This window comes from Hypanus sabinus, unplaced genomic scaffold (genome assembly GCF_030144855.1).
Source record: "Hypanus sabinus isolate sHypSab1 unplaced genomic scaffold, sHypSab1.hap1 scaffold_693, whole genome shotgun sequence".
Classification (NCBI taxonomy): Eukaryota; Metazoa; Chordata; class Chondrichthyes; order Myliobatiformes; family Dasyatidae; genus Hypanus; species Hypanus sabinus.
In genome coordinates, this window is record NW_026781545.1 from 17,708 (window position 1) to 36,136 (window position 18,429).

General features: G+C 51.6%; 1 protein-coding gene across 1 annotated transcript in view; it reads right to left on the reverse strand.

The window, feature by feature from the left end:
- Window positions 1–855: 855 nt before the first annotated feature.
- Window positions 856–18,429, reverse strand: part of LOC132389884 (tonsoku-like protein) — a gene marked incomplete at its 3' end in the record, with an annotated part of 239,660 nt that continues 222,086 nt past the window's right edge. Inside the window, exons 13-18 of the mRNA XM_059962447.1 lie at window positions 18,066–18,186; window positions 15,381–16,102; window positions 9,449–9,555; window positions 8,273–8,441; window positions 7,082–7,160; window positions 856–1,226 (exon numbers count right to left, since the gene is read on the reverse strand). Coding sequence (XP_059818430.1) covers window positions 856–1,226; window positions 7,082–7,160; window positions 8,273–8,441; window positions 9,449–9,555; window positions 15,381–16,102; window positions 18,066–18,186 — 1,569 coding nt within the window. The remainder of the gene's footprint in view (window positions 1,227–7,081; window positions 7,161–8,272; window positions 8,442–9,448; window positions 9,556–15,380; window positions 16,103–18,065; window positions 18,187–18,429) is intronic.

Consider the following 18,429-nt stretch of genomic DNA (forward strand, 5'->3'; position numbering starts at 1 on the left):
ACCCCCGAGGATCAGTGTCCTCCCCCGTGTCCCATCTCCCCTCCCACCCCCGAGGATCAGTGTCCTCCCCTGGGTCCCATCTCCCCTCCTACCCCCGAGGATCAGTGTCCTCCCCTGGGTCCCATCTCCCCTCCTACCCCCGAGGATCAGTGTCCTCCCCTGGGTCCCATCTCCCCTCCTACCCCCGAGGATCAGTGTCCTCCCCTGGGTCCCATCTCCCCTCCTACCCCCGAGGATCAGTCCTCTCCTGGGTCCCATCTCCCCTCCTACCCCCGAGGATCAGTGTCCTCCCCTGGGTCCCATCTCCCCTCCTACCCCCGAGGTTCAATGTCCTCCCCTGGGTCCCATCTCCCCTCCTGCCCCCAAGGATCAGTGTCCTCCCCTGGGTCCCATCTCCACTCCTACCCCCGAGGATCAGTGTCCTCCCCTGGGTCCCATCTCCCCTCCTACCCCCGAGGATCAGTGTCCTCCCCTGGGTCCCATCTCCCCTCCTACCCCCGAGGATCAGTGTCCTCCCCTGGGTCCCATCTCCCCTCCTACCCCCGAGGATCAGTGTCCTCCCCTGGGTCCCATCTCCCCTCCTACCCCCGAGGATCAGTGTCCTCCCCTGGATCCCATCTCCCCTCCTACCCCCGAGGATCAGTGTCCTCCCCTGGGTCCCATCTCCCCTCCTACCCCCGAGGATCAGTGTCCTCCCCGGGGTCCCATCTCCCCTCCTACCCCCGAGGTTCAATGTCCTCCCCTGGGTCCCATCTCCCCTCCTGCCCCCAAGGATCAGTGTCCTCCCCTGGGTCCCATCTCCCCTCCTACCCCCGAGGATCAGTGTCCTTCCCTGGGTCCCATCTCCCCTCCTACCCCCGAGGATCTGTGTCCTTCCCGGGACGATGTGGTGGCGGTGAGGACCCAGTAGCCCCTCACCTGGAAGACTGGTTCACCAGGGCGCTGAGCTCCCTCGCTGAGCTTCCTCAGCCCCAGGGCTGTGATCTGATTGGAGGAGACGTCAAGCAGGGTGAGGTTGGGCATGGTGACCAGGCTGCCCAGTAGCTCCTCGGTAGCGGAGTCGGTGAGACGGTTGCCGGTGAGCCGGAGATGGCGGGTGGCAGTGTGTTGCCGGAGGGCGCGCAGGACGGGCGTCAGGCGCTCGGGGCCCAGCGACAGGCTGCACAGGTCCAAAGTGGGCTGCTCCTCCTGCAGTTGTAAGATCTTCGAGATCGATGGGTCCTCAGCTGTGGGAGATCCCACAGAGTAGAAGAGAAAGATAATGAGGATTAGTGTATCACACGAGCATAGAAACACTTACTCAGCAAGTCACGAAACAGACAAGCACAAGGAAATCCAAAGCGACACACTGCAGGTCAGGCAGCGACAATGGAAAGGAGTAAAGAGTCAACTTTTCGGGCCGAGACCCTTCGCCAGGACTGAGAGGGAAGGAGGGGGACAGCTGAATTAAACAGTGGGGGTATGGCAAGGAGGCTGGCTGGAGATGATAGGTGAAAGTCAAGGGCTGGAGAAGAAAGAACCTGCAAGACAGGAGAGTGGACCATAGGAGAAGGGGGAGGAAGAGGGATCCCTGGGAGAATTAATGGGCAGGTGAGAATTAAAGAATCAGTGTGGGGAATAGAGGGGTTGGAGCAGGTGAAATCTGTTTACCCAAAGGAGAAATTGATTTTCATGTCATCCGGCTGGAGGCCACCCAGATGGAATACAAGGTGTTGCTCCTCTACCCTGGGGGTGGCCTCATCTTGGCACAAGAGGAGGCCAAGTATTGACTCTCTACTTCCGTTAGTAACTATTGTTACTTGCACTTCGTGCATCACTGTGATATTCTGGTGCTGCTGCAACTTATTTTCTGCTACTTATCTATTTAGTACTGTTTTTCTATTACTGTCTTGTTTTTATCTACCGCTTTGTTTGATTGCCTGAGAGGAAGCCAAACAGAGTTTTATTGTATCTATTTATAATGACAATAAAGATCATTCACTCATTCCTTCACATCAAAACGGGAATGGAACCTGAATTAAAATGTCTGGCCACCAGGAGGCCGGCCCTGCGGAGGAGCTCGATGAAGCAGCCCCCCAATTTACAGCAGGTCTCACCAATGTACCCCAGCAGACTGCCTCACCGGGAAGGACTGAGTGGAGGGGAGGGAGGAGATGAACGGGTAGGTATAGCACCTTGAGACACTTGCAGGGTTAAGTGCCAGGAGGGATGAATAGATGATGGATTTGTGGAAGGAGCGATATCTGAGGAAAGTGGAGTGGGTGGTGGAGGGAAAGATATGTTTGGTGGTAGGATCCCGTTGGAGATGGCAAAAGTCATGGAGGAGAATGTGGAGGTGATCGGGTGGTACGTGAGGGATCCATCACTACTATGACAGTGTGGGCGGGGAGTGTTGATGTACAGGAAATGGAGGAGATGTGAGTGAGGACAGCGTCAACCATGGAGTGAGGAGAGCCCCATGCTTTAAAGGAGGAGGTCAGTCCAGGAGTGGAAAGGAAAACCACCTTGAGAACAATGAGGCAGAGACAAAGAAACTGAGAGAAGGAGAGGGTAGGCAGCGCTATTGCGAAGATTGAAAAAAAGCGAGGGAGGTGTCAGAGACAGGCCAACTAAATTTAAAGACAGGATGGAAGATGGAGGCAAACTTGACGAGCTCAGCGTGGGTGCAGGAAGCGGCACCAATGCAGTCGTCAATGCAGCGGAGGAAGAGTTGGGGAGTTTAGCCGAGTGAGGCTTCGAACACAGACTGTTGTATATAGCTGATGAGGAGGCAGACATCGGTGGGACCCATGCTACCTCTCGGGTTTGGAGAACATGGCAGGAGCCGAAGGAAAACCTGTTGAGCGTGAGGACCCATTCTACCAGTCGGACGAGGGTGGTGGTGGACGGGGGGGGGGTGGGGGGATGGTTAGTCTTCTGTCCAAAAAGAAATGGAGAGCTTTGAGGGGGACAGGAGTGCAGAGGGACTGAACATCCACAGTGAAGATGAAGCAGTCAGAGACAGGGAACTGAAAGTTACTGAGAAGATCAAGAGTATGAGGACATTTACAACAGCAGGTACAGAAAGAAGGGGTGGAAGATCATCGGGGACAGAAGTCACGCTGACCATAAACTGTTTCAGCTGGTTCCGTCTGGCAAACGGTACCGCAGCATTAAAGCCAGGACCAACAGGGTTGCAGGGAGCGGAGGGCAGTGAGTCACACTACAACAGAACCCTTGTATTGGTATGGAGAGAGTGGAGGGCAGTGTCTCACACTGTAACAGAACCCTTGGATTGGTATGGAGAGAGTGGAGGGCAGTGAGTCACACTGTAACAGAACCCTTGGATTGGTATGGAGAGAGTGGAGTGCAGTGTGTCACAGTGTAACAGAACCCTTGGATTGGTATGGAGAGAGTGGAGGGCAGTGAGTCACACTGTAACAGAACCCTTGGATTGGTATGGAGAGAGTGGAGGGCAGTGTCTCACACTGTAACTGAACCCATGGATTGGTATGGAGAGAGTGGAGGGCAGTGTGTCACACGGTAACAGAACCGTTGGATTGGTATGGAGTGAGTGGAGGGCAGTGTGTCACACTGTAACAGAACCCTTGGATTGTTATGGAGTGAGTGGAGGGCAGTGTGTCACACTGTAACAGAACCCTTGGATTGGTATGGAGAGAGTGGAGGGCAGTGTGTCACACTACAACAGAACCCTTGGATTGGTATGGAGTGAGTGGAGGGCAGTGTGTCACACTACAACAGAACCCTTGGATTGGTATGGAGAGAGTGGAGGGCAGTGTGTCACACTACAACAGAACCCTTGGATTGGTATGGAGAGAGTGGAGGGCAGTGAGTCACACTGTAACAGAACCCTTGGATTGGTATGGAGAGAGTGGAGGACAGTGTGTCACAGTGTAACAGAACCCTTGGATTGGTATGGAGAGAGTGGAGGGCAGTGTCTCACACTGTAACTGAACCCATGGATTGGTATGGAGAGAGTGGAGGGCAGTGTGTCACAGTGTAACAGAACCCTTGGATTGGTATGGAGTGAGTGGAGGGCAGTGTGTCACACTACAACAGAACCCTTGGATTGGTATGGAGAGAGTGGAGTGCAGTGTGTCACAGTGTAACAGAACCCTTGGATTGGTATGGAGAGAGTGGAGGACAGTGAGTCACACTGTAACAGAACCCTTGGATTGGTATGGAGAGAGTGGAGGGCAGTGTCTCACACTGTAACTGAACCCATGGATTGGTATGGAGAGAGTGGAGGGCAGTGTGTCACACGGTAACAGAACCGTTGGATTGGTATGGAGTGAGTGGAGGGCAGTGTGTCACACTGTAACAGAACCCTTGGATTGTTATGGAGTGAGTGGAGGGCAGTGTGTCACACTGTAACAGAACCCTTGGATTGGTATGGAGAGAGTGGAGGGCAGTGTGTCACACTACAACAGAACCCTTGGATTGGTATGGAGTGAGTGGAGGGCAGTGTGTCACAGTGTAACAGAACCCTTGGATTGGTATGGAGAGAGTGGAGGGCAGTGTGTCACACTGTAACAGAACCCTTGGATTGGTATGGAGAGAGTGGAGGGTAGTGTGTCACAGTACAACAGAACCCTTGGATTGGTATGGAGAGAGTGGAGGGCAGTGTGTCACAGTGTAACAGAACCCTTGGATTGGTATGGAGAGAGTGGAGGGCAGTGTCTCACACTGTAACTGAACCCATGGATTGGTATGGAGAGAGTGGAGGGCAGTGTCTCACACTGTAACTGAACCCATGGATTGGTATGGAGAGAGTGGAGGGCAGTGTGTCACAGTACAACAGAACCCTTGGATTGGTATGGAGAGAGTGGAGGGCAGTGAGTCACACTGTAACAGAACCCTTGGATTGGTATGGAGAGAGTGGAGGGCAGTGTGTCACAGTACAACAGAACCCTTGGATTGGTATGGAGAGAGTGGAGGGCAGTGTGTCACAGTACAACAGAACCCTTGGATTGGTATGGAGAGAGTGGAGGGCAGTGAGTCACACTGTAACAGAACCCTTGGATTGGTATGGAGAGAGTGGAGGGCAGTGTGTCACTCTGTAACAGAACCCTTGGATTGGTATGGAGAGAGTGGAGGGCAGTGAGTCACACTGTAACAGAACCCTTGGATTGGTATGGAGAGAGTGGAGGGCAGTGAGTCACACTGTAACAGAACCCTTGGATTGGTATGGAGAGAGTGGAGGGCAGTGTGTCACAGTGTAACAGAACCCTTGGATTGGTATGGAGAGAGTGGAGGGCAGTGTGTCACAGTGTAACAGAACCCTTGGATTGGTGTGGAGAGAGTGGAGGGCAGTGTGTCACAGTGTAACAGAACCCTTGGATTGGTATGGAGAGAGTGGAGGGCAGTGTGTCACAGTACAACAGAACCCTTGGATTGGTATGGAGAGAGTGGAGGGCAGTGTGTCACACTACAACAGAACCCTTGGATTGGTATGGAGAGAGTGGAGGGCAGTGTGTCACACTACAACAGAACCCTTGGATTGGTATGGAGAGAGTGGAGGACAGTGTGTCACACTACAACAGAACCCTTGGATTGGTATGGAGAGAGTGGAGGGCAGTGAGTCACACTGTAACAGAACCCTTGGATTGGTATGGAGAGAGTGGAGGGCAGTGAGTCACACTGTAACAGAACCCTTGGATTGGTATGGAGAGAGTGGAGGGCAGTGTGTCACAGTGTAACAGAACCCTTGGATTGGTATGGAGTGAGTGGAGGGCAGTGTGTCACACTACAACAGAACCCTTGGATTGGTATGGAGAGAGTGGAGGACAGTGTGTCACAGTGTAACAGAACCCTTGGATTGGTATGGAGTGAGTGGAGGGCAGTGTGTCACACTACAACAGAACCCTTGGATTGGTATGGAGAGAGTGGAGGGCTGAGCAACAGAAAATGCATTGTTCACATTCACAGCTTAAGGATGCGAATTTGTTTTCCCTGGCCCTTTGGGCCGTAGCAGCCAGCAGCTCCCCTACAACCCTAGCCCAATCAGTGGACAATTTGCAGTGACCAACTAACCTCCTCAGCACATGCTTCTGGGTTTTGGGAGGAAACCAGAGCACCCGGAGGTAAGCCGCAGAGTTAGGAGAAATTTGGATGAGAGGCTTTGTTTCGGGTGCAGGTCACACACAGAAAATGCTGGAGGAACTCAGCAAGTCACTTAGCATCTGTGGACTGTAATGGACAGTTACGATAAAGGGTCTCAGCCCAAAAGGTCAACTGTTTATTCAATTCCATAGATGCTCCCATCCGTGGAGACGCCCATCACCCAGGACACACGGTCTTCTCATTGCTACAATCAGGAAGGAGGTGGAAGAGCCTGAAGACACACACTCAACGTATCAGGAACAGCTTCTTCCCCTCCACCATCAGAATTCAGAATGGACAGTGAAGCCGCAGACGCTACTTCACTTTTACTTTTGATCAGTTTTTGCTCATTTAATTTTCTGTATATTTCTGATTGTAATTTACAATTTTTTCTCATCTTGTGTTACAATGTAATGTGGTTGCTGCAAAACAAAACATATTTCATGACATATACAATAGAGTTCAGGGGGATGGAGGGCCAGACAGAGCAGAGGTTGAGGGAGATAGAACGGATAGACAGACCATGATTTGAAGAGATTGAGGGGCAGGACAGAGGAGGAGATGAGAAAGATGGAGGAGCTGGACAGAGGATCTTGAGGGAGATGGAAGTTTTGGACAAAGGAGGAGTTGAGGGAGATGGAGGTGCTGAACAGGAGGGTTTGAGGGAGATGGAGGGACTTGACAGAGGTGAGTTTGAGGGAAATGGAGGAACTGGACAGAAGAGGAGTTGAGGGAGATGGAAGTTTTGGACAAAGGAGGAGTTGAGGGAGATGGAGGTGCTGAACAGGAGGGTTTGAGGGAGATGGAGGGACTTGACAGAGGTGAGTTTGAGGGCAATGGAGGAACTGGACAGAAGAGGAGTTGAGGGAGATGGAAGGTTTGGACAAAGGAGGAGTTGAGGGAGTGAGGATGTCGTAGACCTGGAGTGGTGAGTGCTGAGAGCCGGTTTTGATACCGGTGACCTGTCCAATGTGCTTACCCAGTCCCAGGCTGTGGCAGGCATTCCTGTAACGGATGGAGATGGGAGGAACATCCCAGGATTGAATTTCAGCCTCCACCTGAAAAACATTCACACCCCTTGACTGATGCCCAGAGAGAGATCAGTAACCCCTTGCCACCTACTTGGAAAGTTAGAGTGTGAGAGAGACAGTGAGTGAAAGAAAGTGAGAGAGGAAGTGAGAGGGAGAGAAACTAAGAGATAGAGAGTGAGTGAGTGAGGAAGAGTGAGAAATAGAGAGAGAATGAGCACGAGAGAGGCACAGTGAGAAAGAGAGAGTGAGACAAGGGCAGAGTGTGAGCAAATGAGAGAGAGGGTGAATCAGAGACTGATAAAAAGAGAGTGTGTGAGGTGTGAGAGTGAGTGAGAAAGAATGAGCAAGAGAAAGAGTCAGAGAGAGTCAGTGACTGAGGGAGAGTGAGAGAGTGAGAGAGTGAGAAAGGGAGAGAGAGAGAGAGAGAGAGAGAGAGAGAGAGAGAGAGAGAGAGAGAGAGAGAGAGAGAGTGAGCAGCAACCCCGTCCTCAGTCAGGATTGAACCCTCACTGTCCCCTTACACTCCACAGGCAATGGATGGGTCGATACCAGACACAAGGGCCAGTACTGGACACCAGGGTCAGTTCCCCAGGAACAGTTCCAGACACCAGGGTCAGTTCTGGGAAATTCTGGTCATGAGGTTAGTAATGGAGTTGTGCCCAAGCTGTTGATGTAGTAGAGGGTACAATGTAGTCAGTCATTCCTCCTTCTCCCTCCACCCCAAGCCCTATCCAATCCTCAACACCAGTGCTCCCCCAAACCCTTTCTGCCTCCCTCACTCCAAGGACTCCTCTCCTCCCCTCTCCCATTCACTCCACCCAATCCTCTCCTCCCCTCTCCCATTCACTCCACCCAATCCCCCAATGTCATCTGCCCTCTCTTCCCCTAGGCCACCTCTTTTCATCCCTCCACCTCATCTCCCCTCTGTCCCCCCACCTCCCCTCCCCTCTGTCCACACAGCTTGTCTCCCATCCATCTCCCCACCCTATCCCCTCTGTCCCCCCACCTCCCCACTCTCTCCTCCCTGGTCCCCTCAGTCCATTTTGTCTCCATCCCATGTCATCTCTCCTGCGTTCCCGATGTCATCTCCTCTCTCTGTCCCCTCACCCTCTCCCCTCCACTCCCACATAGGCACTCACCTCCTCGTTGTCCTGTAGGAGTTGTGTGATTGGGTCACTGGGGGAGAGGAGGGCCCCACCACAGCTGAGGGAGAGACGTGGCCGTTGGCCGCAGACCTGGCAGTAACGGGTGGCCACCTCATTGCTCAGCCATTCCACCGTCCACATATCTGTGGAAGTGTCTGCAGAGCTGTGGGAGGTAGCAGAGACTGAGATCGACCCTCACATAATCCCTGACCCTGGCACCAGTCCACACAATCTCTCGACCCCTGAGTAACCTCTGACCCTCCAACCCTGGCATTACCTCTATCCCTGGAGCAAAGCACCAGAATAACATCCAACACCAGTATAATCACCGCCCCCAGAATGATCTCGCACAACATACTGACCCCAGTGTAAATTAAGGCCCTTGTTTACCCTCAAACCTTGGTACAGACCAGTGTCCCCAGTGCAACCTCTGACCCTGGAACAAATGCATTGAGTCCAGTATAACCTCTGACCTCAGCACAACCCGCTGACTCCAGCATACTGTACCCTCGGAACACAGCACTCCCCTTGTTCCCAAGTGGCCTTCAATCCCAAAACATATCTGATCCAAACTTCGCATCTCCAACCCCAACTGTGGCGACCCCTAACCCAGCATCACCTATGCCCACCCCAGTGCACCTCCTTCCCTGAACCATGACCCCACCCACCCCCTCTCGATCCCTAAATACCTGCTCACTCTCATTGGTGCACACGCGCATACACACACATACACATGCACACACAGACACACACATACGCACACACACAGACACAGACAGACACACACACACATGCACACACAGACACAGACAGACACACACACGCACACACATACAGGCACACAGAGATACGCACACACACAGACACACACACACGCACACACAGACACAGACAGACACACACACGCACACACACAGAGACACACACAGACACACACAGACACACACAGACACACACAGACACATACACACACACACACTCACTCACACACACAGACACAGACAGACACATACACACACACACACACTCACTCACAGACACACACACACAGACAGACACGCACACACACACACACACAGACACACACACAGACAAACAGACACCTACACACACACACACAGACAGACAGACAGACCCCCTCCTGTTGCAGCGTGATGGTACACTCCCTACCTTGGGGGCACGGGCACCAGGAAGACCTTATCCTTGACACGGACCCTGATGCGGATCGGAGGGTGCGAGGTGGGGCTGCAGAAAACACCCACGCCGCCAGCTCCCGCCTGCGGAACACAAGACAACACATCACTGGTGCTCACGCGAGCCAGGCACAGAGCTGTCCTGAGCTGGGACCCCCATCCCCATCTGGCAATGGAGAGGGTCTGGACTCAGACAGAGAGGCTGGGACTGTGTGGAGGGGGCTCGAAGGGACTGGCACAGTTAATAAACTGGTTTACAGTACCATGACGTCATTACCCCTCAGGACATCGGAGTTCAGAATTCAGTCTCTGCGCTGTCTTTTACGAGCTTGTACGTTCCCCCTGTGAACTGCACGGGTTTCCTCCCACAGTCCAAAGACGTCCTGTTCAGCAAGTTAATTGGTCATTGTACGTTGCCCTGTGATTAGTGAAGTTTAAACAGGTGGGGGCTTGCTGGCTGCTGGTGGAAGTGCCTGCTCCAGACTGAACCCCTCCAGGGTACTGTCACCTTGTCGTAGTGGAGAGGCTCGTAAATGGTAGGGCATTGAAGAATGCAGTAGAACAGAGTGATCTCGGAATAATGGTGCATAGTTCCCTGAAGGTGGAATCTCATGTGGATAGGGAGGTGAAGAAAGCTTTTGGTTTGTTGGCCTTTATAAATCAGAGCATTGAGTATAGGAGTTGGGATGTAATGTAATGTTAAAATTGTAGAAGGCATTGGTGTGGTAAACCATGTATATCTATCTGGACATGCCCCTCTGCTGACTGCTCCCGTGGCACCTCCCACAGACCCCTGTATAAAGGTGACTGTGACTCTGCTCCTCCCACAGTCATCCAGCATGGACTGGTCCGTTTTACTGCTAATAAAAGCCTTTCAGTATTACTCTACTTCCAGTCTTTTGGAGTTATTGATAGTGCATCAATTGGTAAGGCCAAATTTGGAGTATTGTGTACAGTTCTGGTCATTGAATTATAGGAAAGATGTCAACAAAATAGAGAGAGTACAGAGAAGATTTACTAGAATGTTACCTGGGTTTCAGCACCTACGTTACAGGGAAAGGTTGAACAAGTTAGGTCTTTATTCTTTGGAGCGTAGAAGGTTGAGGGGGGACTTGATAGAGGTATTAAAATTATGAGGGGGATAGATCGAGTTGACGTGGATAGGCTTTTTCCGTTGAGAGGAGGGGAGATTCAAACAAGAGGACATGAGTTGAGAGGGGGCAGAAGTTTAGAGGTAACATGAGGGGGAACTTCTTTACTCAGAGAGTGGTAGCTGTGTGGAATGAGCTTCCAGTAGAAGTGGTAGAGGCAGGTTCGATATTGTCATTTAAAGTAAAATTGGATAGGTATATGGACAAGAAAGGAATGGAGGGTTATGGGCTGAGTGCGGGTCAGTGGGACTAGGTGAGAGTACATGTTCAGCCCAGACTAGAAGGGCCGAGATGGCCTGTTTCCATGCTGTAATTGTTATATGGTTATTTAACTATCCAGGAGTCTCTTAAAAGACCCTATGGTATCCGCCTCCACCACCATCGCCGTCTGTCCATTCCACGCACTCACCACTCTCTGAGTAAAAAACTTACCCCTGACATCTTCTCTGTACCTACACCCCAGCACCTTAAAACAGTGCCCTCTCGTGCCAGTGCTTCTTCTCTCTGAAAGTGGCCTTATCATGCAGAAGTGATAGTAGAGTGAGGTGGAGGGTAAATGTGTGGCTGAGGGATTGGAGCAGGGAGCAGGGATTCAGATTTCTGGATTACTGGGACCTCTTTTGGGGCAAGTGAGACCTGTACATAAAGGACAGGTTGCACTTGAATTTGAGGGGGACTAATACCCTGGCAGGGAGGTTTGCTCAGGCTACTGGGGAGAGTTTAAACTAGAATTGCTGGGGGATGGGAACCAAACTGAAGAGATGAAGAAAGGGGCAGTTGATCACTAATAGAGAAAACTTGGAGACAGTGTGTGAGGGAGGATAGGCAGGTGATAAGAGAGGGTTGCGCTCAGACCGATGGTTTGAAATGTGTCTATTTTAATGCAAGAAGTGTCATGAACAAAGCGGATGAGCTTAGAGCGTGGATCAGTACTTGGAGAATATGATGTGATGGCTATTACAGAGACTTGGATGGCTCAGGGGCAGGAATGGTTACTTCAAGTGCCGGGTTTTAGATGTTTCAGAAAAGACAGGGAGGGAGGCAAAAGAGGTGGGGGCGTGGCACTGTTGATCAGAGATAGTGTCACGGCTGCAGAAAAGGAGGAAGTTATGGAGGGATTGTCTACAGAGTCTCTGTGGGTGGAGGTTAGAAACAGGAAGGGGTCAATGACTCTACTGGGTGTTTTTTATAGACCATCCAATAGTAACAGGGACACTGAGGAGCAGAGAGGGAGACAGATTCTGGAAAGGTGTAATAATGACAGAGTTGTTGTGGTGGGAGATTTTAATTTCCCAAATATCAATTGGCATCTCCCGAGAACAATGGGTTTAGATGGGGTGGAGTTTGTTAGGTGTGTTCAGGAAGGTTTCTTGACACAATATGTAAATAAGCCTATAAGAGGAGAGGCTGTACTTGATCTGGTATTGGGAAATGAACCTGGTCAGGTGTTAGGTCTCTCAGTAGGAGAGCATTTTGGAGATAGTGATCACAATTCTATCTCCTTTACCATAGCATTGGAGAGGGATAGGAACAGACAAGTTAGGGAAACGTTTAATTGGAGGAAGGGGAAATATGAATCTATCAAGCAGGAATTTGGAAGCATAAACTGGGAACAGATGTTCTCAGGGAAATGCACAGAAGAAATGTGGCAAATGTTCAGGGGATATTTGTGTGGAGTTGTGCATAGGTATGTTTCAATGAGACAGGGAAAGGATGGTAGGGTACAGGAACCGTGGTGTACAAAGGCTGTTTAAAATCTAGTCAAGAAGAAAAGAAAAGTTTATGGAAAGTTCAAAAAACTAGGTAATGACAGAGATCTAGAAAATTATAAAGCTAGCAGGAAGGACCTTAAGAATAAAATTTGGAGAGCCAGAAAGGGCCATGAGAAGGCCTTGGCGGGCAGGATTAAGGAAAACCCCAAGGCATTCTACAAGAACGTGAAGATCAAGAGGATAAGATGTGAGAGAACAGGACCAATCAAGTGTGACAGTGGAAAAGTGTGTATGGAACCAGAGGAGATACCAGAGGTACTTAATGAATACTTTGCTTCAGTATTCAGTATGGAAAAAGACCTTGGCGATTGTGGGGATGACTTACAGTGGACTGAAAAGCTTCAGCATATAGACATTAAGAAAGAGGATGTGCTGGTGCTTTTCGAATACATCAAATTGGATAAGTCCACGGGACTGGATGAGATGTACCCCAGTCTAACGTGGGAAGTGAGGGATGAGATTGCTAAGCCTCTGGTAATGATCTTTGCATCATCAATGGGGATAAGAGAGGTTCTGGAAGATTGGAGGGTTGCAGATGTTGTTCCTTTATTCAAGAAAGGGAGTAGAGATAGCCCAGGAAATTAGACCAGTGAAACTTACTTCAGTGGTTGGTAAATTGATGGAGAAGATCCTGAGAGGCAGGATATGAACATTTGGAGAGGTATAATATGATTAGGACTAGTCAGCATGGCTTTGTCAAAGGCAGGTCGTGCTTTAAGAGCCTGATTGATTTTTTTGAGGATGTGACTAAACACATTGATGAAAGTAGAGCAGATGATGTAGTGTATATGGATTTGATAAGGTAAGGAGGCAAGGGGATATTGCTTTGTGGATTCAGAACTGGCTTGCCGACAGAAGGCAAAGAGTGGTTGTAGACGGGTCATGTTCTGCACGGACGTCAGTCACCAGTGGAGTGCTTCAGGGATCTGTTCTGGGACCCTTACTCTTTGTGATTTTTATAAATGACCTGTATGAGGCAGTGGAGGGATGGGTTAGTAAGTCTGCTGATGACACAAAGGTTGGAGGTGTTGTGGATAGTGTGCAGGGCTGTCAGAGGTTACAGCAGGACATTGATAGGATGCAAAATGGGCTGAGAAGTGGCAGATGGAGTTCAACCCAGATAAGTGTGAGGTGGTTCATTTTGGTAGGTCAAATATGATGGCAGAATATAGCTATAATGGTAATACTCTGGGCAGTGAGGAGGATCAGAGGGATCTTGGAGTCTGAGTCCATAGGACACTCAAAGCAGCTGCGCAGGTTGACTCTGTGGTTAAGAAGGCATACGGTGTATTGGCCTTCATCAATTGTGGGGTTGAAATTAGGAGCCGAGAGGTACTGTTGCAGCTATATAGGACCCCAGTCAGGCCCCACTTGGAGTACTGTGCTCAGTTCTGGTCAGACCTCACTACAGGAAGGATGTGGAAACCATAGAAAAGGTGCAGAGGAGATTTACAAGGATGTTGTCTGGATTGGGGAGCATGTCTTATGAGAATAGGTTGAGTAAACTCAGCCTTTTCTCCTTGGAGTGAAGGACGATGAGAGGTGGCCTGATAGAGGTGTATAAATGATGAGAGGCATTGATCATGTGGATAGTCAGAGGCTTTTTCCCAGGGCTGAAATGGTTGCCACAAGAGGACACAGGTTTAAGGTGCTGGGGCGTAGGTACAGAGGAGATGTCAGGGCTAAGATTCTTATGCAGAGAGTGGGGAGTGCGTGGAATGGGCTGCTGATAACGGTAGTGGAGGCAGATACGAAAGGGTCTTTTAAGAGGTTCCTGGATAGGTACATGGAGCTTTGAAAAATAGAGGGCTGTGGGTAAGCCTAGGTAGTTCTCAGGTAAGGACCTGTTCGACACAGCTTTGTGGGCTGAAGGGCCTGTATTGTGCTGTAGGTTTTCTATGTTTCTAAGTGGAGGCCAGGGACCAACATGTTGAAATGGGAGTGGGGATTGGAATTAAAATGGTTGGCCACTGAGAAGTTGCACTTTTGACAGGCTAAGGAGAGGTCCTGTTTATTATTGACATATTTTGATAATAAATTTATTTTGAGTCGACAGCTGCTTAAATGAGTACATCAGCACCATCAAAGACTCTTATCAGCAGGATTGTGCAGGAGTGAGTAGCACAGAGAGCGGTACGGGAGCGAATATCAATTCTCACAGACCAGGGTCTGTATGGGTTTCCTCTGGTGCTCTGACGTCCCCCCCTCGTCGACATAAATACCGGTTTCTTGGTAAATTGATCACATGAATGTTATTGGGTGGCCCGAGGTTGTTGGGCCGGAAGGATTGTGCTGTACCCCTAAATTAAAAATATAATCCATGTGTTGCCAAAATGGAAACCATGAAGAACAGGCATCTCAGTCTGCATTCAAGTGAAGGGTGGTGGTGTTCAAATTGGGAGAGGCTCATCGATACGAGATATCGGGATATACCCTCTGTAAAGGACGCCAAGAGGCAGTGCTGGTCTGAAATCGAACCCCAGACCAGCCATCAGCTCTGTCAGGGTTTACAGACTATACGAAATAGGGCAGCAGCACCGACCATGCTTCTCCATGGAGTCTGTCCCACCTCTCACTGTCTCAGTAAAGAGCCGACATCATCAAACACCCCACCTGCTATGCATTGAATATTTCAGTAATATTGTAAATATTTTGTTTGATGAAGCATTCTTTGTTGTGTACATAATTCCTTATGGGTTATATGTAAAAGTATATGAACGGCATACGTCATCACGTCACTGTGTCACGTGCACAACTCACAACAGCTCCCATGCTTTTCTTTCGATTAGTTTCTGAAGGTACAAAAAATAGCCCCACCCACCCCCAGACATTCTTTCCTCTCGGGCGGACGTTACAAGGGACTGAACGCACGTTCCACCAAGGTTCACAGACAGCTTCTATCTTACTGTTATAATAGAATAGTACAAAAAGTTCCCTTTGACCAGGGCTGAGTGGCAGTTGGTCATGCAGAGAGGAGTGGACTCACCTGTGTGTGGAGGGACACTGGGGTCCCGCTGCTATTGTCCGGGATCTCGCCTGTTCCAGTCTTCCTGCTGTTCCGGGAGTTGGCCTCCAGTGGACAGGAGGCTCCTCGCTCTCCCTGTCCTTCCTTGCTATGTTCCACCTCCAGCCAGTCATCCTCTGGGGTTGCCTCAGGGTTCCGCCCCTGCCCCTCCAGGGTTCCACTGTTGTTCTGCTGCCCCCGGTCTGGGGTTGTGTTAGGATCCTGCCGTCGCCCCTCTGGGGTTGAGTCAGGGTTCAGCTGTGGCCTCTTTGGGGTTCCGCTGGGGTCCCGCTGCCGCTCCACTGGTTCTGTACGAATGACCTTCGGTTTCCGTAGCACCAATGAATCCATGGGTCCTCGCCTGGCCTTCCCCCTCCTCCCCAAAGGGACCGCCCTGCTCTTGGACAGGCTGGACTCCTGAGCTGCCCTCGATCTCCGAGTCTGGATACCCTGCATCTGCCACGAGGGGCCGGGCTCAGGGCTTTCATCTTCTTCCTCGTCCGAGTCGTAGGGCCGGGATACTCGGCAGGATCGGCGGCCGGCAAAGCTGCGTCTCCCCCGGCGGGCCACGTTCCGGGAGCCCGAGCCGCTTGGCCCCAAGGGCGGGTGCTGGGACAGGGGCGACGCAGTGGGGGCAGCGGCATCCTGGGGAGTAGGTGGGTAAACAGATCTTACATCGGAAACGTGGATCCTAAGGTCAGACCCTGCGGGAGGAAGCAGACAGTCAGGATGAGCAGCCGGACACGGGAGGTTGGCATTGCGGGGTTAAAGCCACGGTGGATGAAATGGGTGTAAATCCATGGCCTCACCCAGGAATTGGACTGCTAGACTTCTGCTGAGAGAACTATCAGCTGGTTCCCAAGCTGGAATTTTGGGAGTGGGATCTGCTTTCTGCACCAAGTCTTTTAGGGGTGTAAAGAGAAGCGATGTGCTGTGGGAAGGGCAGTATGGAGGCATTCTGCACCGAGGGAGGGGCAGTACTGAGGGAGGATTGTGCTGGAATGGGGATGGTATGGAGGGAGATCTGTGCTGGGATGGGGGTGGTATGGAGGGAGATCTGTGCTGGGATGGGGGTGGTATGGAGGGAGATCTGTGCTGGGATGGGGGTGGTATGGAGGGAGATCTGTGCTGGGATGGGGGTGGTATGGAGGGAGATCTGTGCTGGGATGGGGGTTGTAAGGAGGGAGATCTGTGCTGGGATGGGAGTGGTATGGAGGGCGATCTGTGCTGGGATGGGGGTGGAATGGAGGGAGATCTGTGCTGGGATGGAGTGGTATGGAGGATGATCTGTGCTGGAATGGGGGTCGTAAGGAGGGAGATTTGTGCTGGGATGGGGGTCGTAAGGAGGGAGATTTGTGCTGGGATGGGGGTCGTAAGGAGGGAGATTTGTGCTGGGATGGGGGTCATAAGGAGGGAGATCTGTGCTGGGATAGGGGTCATAAGGAGGGAGATCTGTGCTGGGATGGGGTGGTATGGAGGGAGATCTGTGCTGGGATGGGGGTGGTATGGAGGGAGATCTGTGCTGGGATGGGGGTCATAAGGAGGGAGATCTGTGCTGGGATGGGGGTTGTAAGGAGGGAGATCTGTGCTGGGATGGGGGTCATAAGGAGGGAGATCTGTGCTGGGATGGGGGTTGTAAGGAGGGAGATCTGTGCTGGGATGGGGGTCATAAGGAGGGAGATCTGTGCTGGGATGGGGGTTGTAAGGAGGGAGATCTGTGCTGGGATGGGGGTGGTATGGAGGGAGATCTGTGCTGGGATGGGGGTGATATGGAGGGAGATCTGTGCTGGGATGGGGGTGGTATGGAGGGAGATTTGTGCTGGGATGGTGATGGTATGGAGGGAGATTTGTGCTGGGATGGGGGTTGTATGGAGGGAGATCTGTGCTGGGATGGGGTGGTGTGGAGAGATTTGTGCTGGGATGGGGGTTGTAAGGAGGGAGATTTGTGCTGGGATGGGGATGGTATGGAGGGAGATTTGTGCTGGGATGGGGGTTGTATGGAGGGAGATCTGTGCTGGGATGGGAGTTGTAAGGAGGGAGATTTGTGCTGGGATGGGGGTGGTGTGGAGGAAGATTTGTGCTGGGATGGGGGTTGTAAGGAGGGAGATTTGTGCTGGGATGGGGATGGTGTGGAGGGAGATTTGTGCTGGGATGGGGTTTGTAAGGAGGGATATCTGTGCTGGGATGGGGGTTGTATGGAGGGAGATCTGTGCTGGGATGGGGGTGGTGTGGAGGGAGATTTGTGCTGGGATGGGGGTTGTAAGGAGGGAGATCTGTGCTGGGATGGGGGTGGTATGGAGGGAGATCTGTGCTGGGATGGGGATGGTGTGGAGGGAGATCTGTGCTGGGATGGGGATGGTGTGGAGGGAGATTTGTGCTGGAATGGGGGTTGTAAGGAGGGAGATTTGTGCTGGGATGGGGGTTGTAAGGAGGGAGATTTGTGCTGGGATGGGGTTTGTAAGGAGGGAGATTTGTGCTGGGATGGGGGTGGTATGGAGGGAGATCTGTGCTGGGATGGGGGTGGTATGGAGGGAGAATTGAGCTGGGGGCAGAGACGGACAGAGGGAGCACCACACAAAGGGCAGACTGACAGGGGTGACAGTGATGCTCCAACACTAGTTGCATTGGTTGACGGACAGCCCCAGCTACGCAGTGTCAGGGACTCACCTGGTGTCCTGGGGGTATCCAGCTTGCTCAGGAGGCCCTCATACCTCTGCTTCAGCACTGGACTTGGGTTGTGCTGCAGCCCATTCCACCATATCTTCAGGCAATCGAGTGGGAGGCGACCCTGCAGAGACAGGACGGAGAGCAGAGGCAGTCTCAACACAGGGCCAGACAGACAGCAAGTACACCAGACAGTCTCACATGGACGAGACAAGAAACTGTGGAGGACATCCTGACCTGGTCCATTAGAGCCTGGAGTGGAAACGTCCATCCTGGGGACGTGAGGGACTGCGGAGAGAGTGTATTTGACCACAGGGAAGTGAGGGACTGTGGAGAGAGTGTATTTGACCACAGGGACGTGAGGGAC